The 4648-nt window shown below is 42.4% G+C and overlaps 1 protein-coding gene across 1 annotated transcript; it reads left to right on the forward strand.

Moving 5' to 3' along the window:
• Nucleotides 1-578: 578 nt before the first annotated feature.
• Nucleotides 579-4289, forward strand: LOC123123616 (BTB/POZ domain-containing protein At2g46260). Its single transcript, XM_044544154.1, has 5 exons — nt 579-937; nt 2044-2162; nt 2239-2302; nt 2635-2914; nt 3033-4289. Exons 1-5 carry the CDS (start codon nt 715-717, stop codon nt 3865-3867), a joined length of 1521 nt encoding a protein of 506 aa, XP_044400089.1. The 5' UTR covers nt 579-714; the 3' UTR covers nt 3868-4289.
• The last annotated feature ends 359 nt before the right edge of the window (nt 4290-4648 follow it).

Here is a 4648-nt window from a genome sequence, read left to right on the forward strand (position 1 = left end):
AAAGGTTCCCCTCCCATCGTTGGAGCCAGACAAATGGGAGGGGAACCCACAAGCTCGTGGACCTTTGAAGGTTCAAGGGCTATCACCTCCATCTTCAAGAGAAAGAAGTGTTGTTAGTTGGGCCATGTGTGGTACACGTAGCACTAGATCTTCTCCAAAAGCCATAAAAACAATATGTTTTCAGCGTGTATTTGTCTATGTTCCTTATTTTTTGCGGGTGAAATCTATGTTCCTTTTGTAGAAGTAGAATATAAAACAGAATAATTCCTTAAAAAATGAAAATTAAGCGAGTTATATCTTTAAGAGGAAAACAGCTCTATTTATTTGTTATACACCCTTTGATTTATAATAAGTGTCGTAGTTTTCAACTAATCTTTATTCAAAACTAGTTCAAAAATGCGACACTTCTTTTTTTTGATCGGAGCGAGTAACAAATATAGCAGCATCCTCACGATCAGGCTTTGCATCATCCCACAGGGAGCCGAATGTGATTTTATGGTAAGTTGTAAGTAGACATGGTCTTTTTGCATTTTAAACCTGAGAGCGTGCCCGTAATTTAACATTTCCGACTTCCGAGGGTCCTGTTTGCAAAGTCTGATACCTACCGCTGGCCTCACTTTCTCGTCTTCTCGGAGAAGCTTCGGCGGCTAGGTTACGGCCGGCCGCCGCCCGGCGTTTCGTCCCTCTCTCTCTCTCCCGCACGCGGCGGAGGGCATGGACACCGGCGAAGAATCAGCGACGGCGGCGGGGGCGGGGGCGGCAGTGGCGATGGAGCTGGACTTCTCGCGCGGCGGCGTGGTGCCCAGCTTCGACTTCGCGTTCGATTCGGCCACCTTCTCCGACAGGGTGCTGCGGATAGAGATCGTCGGCGGCGGCCCCGCGCCGGGATCTTGCGGAGGATCTTCTGCCAACCAGGAGCGCCGCCGCGAGGAGCAAGGTGCGTATGTAGCTGCTATTAACAGATTATTAAAATGCTGTAACTATTGGATGTAGCTGATGTCAACATTTTTTTCTGTTGAAATAATGTAAGTCCATGGTTGGATTACCCCCAAAATTGGATGAAAATAAACCCAATTGTGATTGACATTGACCACTATTCAGCTGGGAAAACTTGGAGAGGTGCTTGCCAGCTGAACCTGAGAATTCTGCTAACATGTTTGTTCTTTGTCGATTTTAAACCTTCAGTCTTCACATTACAGTTCTCGATACAGTTTGTCACAAAGCATCTGGAGAAGGCATTAATTTCCTGTAGTTAGTTTTTTCAAAATTATTTGTCTGTGGGAAAATTTAGAGATCTCGAATTGAACTTGTTTTGAGTGAGTTACCATGGGGCATGGACATGTCAAATAATTCAAAAGGGAAATTATTGTGTGTTCACTAGTCAGTACTTACGACAATAGATCTGCCAATTTTTATTCTTAATGCAGCAACAGAACAAATAGGTATGGAATACCATATTGTTATCAAGTCGGCTCTTGATGTAACAGCTAGCTGTATCTGAAGTGAAGAAGAAACTGCTTCATAACCTTCAATCCTTCAATTCTAAGTCAACATTAGTCTGCATTTTCTGTCCATCTCCGCTTTTCGTAGTGTTGAAACATTGGTTATCATTAGCTTGCGTGGTAAAAACAAAAAACTTCATACGGATGCAGGTATAGTTTTTGCACAATCTGCTAATCAAAGGTAGCCTTTGGTTGCCTGTTGTCTCAATACACGCTATATATTGGTTACAGGCTGGTGCTTGCAGAAAATACAGAGATAACCACAAGTTCTTACTTAACACCTTGTTTCTATTTTAGCTACTTGAACTTGCTTGTGCTACTAGATGCATGTGCAGTATGAACTGCTCATTAGATAGCAGTTAGTCAGTTACATCTATGAGAGCTACAAGCATGGTCAGGTTGTTGGATGACCATTTTATCCTATTTCTGAATATTGATTACATGAATCTACACCTGTAGAAAAATACAGTGTTCCGTGTTTTTTAACAGAATAATATATTACCCGATTTGTTCTTTATTTCTTTTATCTAATACTTTGCAGGTGAGAAAGAACAGAGTGTTGACTCTTCATCGATGATGGTGGGTACACCAGTTTTACGAGAAAAAAACATTCATATCAATTCAGCGATTCTTGCTTCAAGAAGTCCTTTCTTTCTAAAGGTAATTTCGAGAACCTGGTTGTGAACTGCATTTGTTCTAGTCAGTGGAAGTTTCTAATAAGCTTCATCCTTCTTAGTTTTTCTCAAATGGCATGAAAGAATCTGATCAGACGAATCCAACAATTAGGATTACTGATTCAGGTAAGGTGATAGCTAAAGTGTAACATTCTTCCTCTTATAATTTATTCTAGTTTGCTGTCGTGACTGTGTTACTGTTTTCTATAATTTTGAAAGAAAAACATGAATATTTATGGTAACCGAAGGATTATGCTTCATAGATAGTTTTTGCCATTTCTTTGTCTCTTCTGTGATGAAGAAAAAGTCAGTCTCCCATGGAGCTTTTCTCGATATTGAAAGTCAACTATCAACCTACATAATCATTTAAGATACATAAGTGTGTCCTTTTTTCTGTTTACTTCGGTTAACTGTTTCTGTAATCCTTATGCATTATGTTTTCATTCTACTTGAAACAGAGGAAAATGCTTTTATGGAGCTCTTAAGCTATATGTACAGTGGAAAGTTGACTACAGCTGAGCCCACTCGTCTGCTCGACATCTTGATGGCTGCAGACAAGTTCGAGGTTCTTTCTTGCATGAGGCATTGCAGTCAGCTGCTCATAAGCTTGCCTATGACCACAGAATCTGCACTGCTCTACATAGACCATCCTTGTTCTGTTTCAATGGTCAATGAAGTTCGGCCTTTGATAGATGCATCCAAGGAATTCCTTGCCAACAAGTACAAGGATTTTTATGAGTTAGTGATCCCCATTTGATGAAGCCATGTTTTATTTTCTTTTCTGAGAAAACTACAGATATTGATGTCACAAAATCATGTATTCAGTGTACTCATGATATTGTTGGTCTCATTTCAGGTTTAAAAGTGAGCTGATGAACATTTCTCTTGCTGGGATAGAAGCCATATTTTCAAGTACTGACATACAAGTGGAAACTGAAGATGACGTATATTACTTCATGCTTGACTGGGCCCGTGCACGATACGTAGAATTGGAGGAAAGACGTAAGATCTTGAGTTCTCGTTTACTTCCTCTGGTACGCTTCAGTCATATGACGTGTATGACACTTCAGGAGATATTAGCAAGCACTGATAATGATATAGATCGCGAGCAAGTAACTCATCGTATTGCTGAGGCACTTCTACCCAAGGCTTACCCGAAGCAGTTGGAAGGTGCTCTTGCAGCAGAGGTAACAACTTGTTCGCGATTTGCTGAGCGAGCATACGAGTACAAACCTGTGAAATTGGTTGCCTTTGATCAACCCTGCCCACAGATTATAGTTTACTTGGATCTAACACGCGATGAGTGCTCCCAACTCTTCCCGTCTGGGCGTATATGCCCGCACCCATTCCGGCTTCTAGGATGGGGCTTTTATCTGATGGCAACCTGTGAAATGGATGAGCAGAGTAAGTTGTGCAGCTTTGGCCTCTGGTTAGGAGTCGCCAAAAATATGAAGGGATCATCATGTTTCATGGTAGATTACGAGTTTGCCGCAAGGAAAAGATCGTCAGGAAAGTTTGTGCGCAAATTGGAGGGTAAGATCTCCACCACTGACGAGACACATGGATGCAGTGATCTATTTGGCATTCCATGGTCGACGTTCATTGCCAACGACAACCTCTTCATCAACGGCGTGCTGCATCTGAGAGCTGATTTGAGGGTGTTGCTGGGGCAGCCAAAACTACAAGCTTGATGATATCTCACTCAGCAGCAAAGTCAGGTCCATCGGTCCAATGGGATTTCAGTTGTTGGCTTGGAATGTTGGCAGCGTGGAGTTCTTTTTAGTCGCTCATCCTTATGTGGTCTCATTTCATTATTTTGGTGTCTGTGCTGGAAAACTTGGCTTGCCTGAATGATGTAAGGAGGCTAGCTCTTACCTGCAATGAGAGACTTGAAAACTGTGGCGATATCTAGCTTTTTTTCTTTGTAAAACGTGTGTGTTCATCATCGTTCTGGATTCACCGTAGTCTTTTGCTCCACATGCGTGGGTGTTCACCCCTTTTTCTGTTCTGGACTAGATTCGTCATCATCAGCTCAGTTTCGACAGCGAAGCTGCCAATGTGAGATTGTGCACTGATGTTTCAGTGTTATGAAAGAAGTTTTGCCTGATTCAAACTCACAAGCAATTGTTTGGAAGTGGTCGTGATAATGATCGTTCACTCGGCAGATGGTCTGAAGATTGGGTTTCTGCATCCAGAATGTGCAACTACGACCCTCTGAAGCAACTTTGCCGAGTGTCGTCGTATCAGGATTGCATTCTGCAACTTATCATCGTACTCCAGGTTTGGGAAGTGCAACTCAAGTCGGAAGCGACTTTGGCGAGTGAGATAGCATGCTATACTTTAGATTTTCCACAGTTTTTTTTTTTTTGAGATGCAGGGCACCTAGTTTGTTACGCGCAACTCTACGTGGCAGCGCGCTGTATAGCGGATCCGTAGTAGAGGGGAGCAGACTGACTTGTGGTGCCCACCCCA

This window comes from Triticum aestivum, chromosome 5D, assembly GCF_018294505.1.
Source record: "Triticum aestivum cultivar Chinese Spring chromosome 5D, IWGSC CS RefSeq v2.1, whole genome shotgun sequence".
NCBI classification, from domain to species: domain Eukaryota; kingdom Viridiplantae; phylum Streptophyta; class Magnoliopsida; order Poales; family Poaceae; genus Triticum; species Triticum aestivum.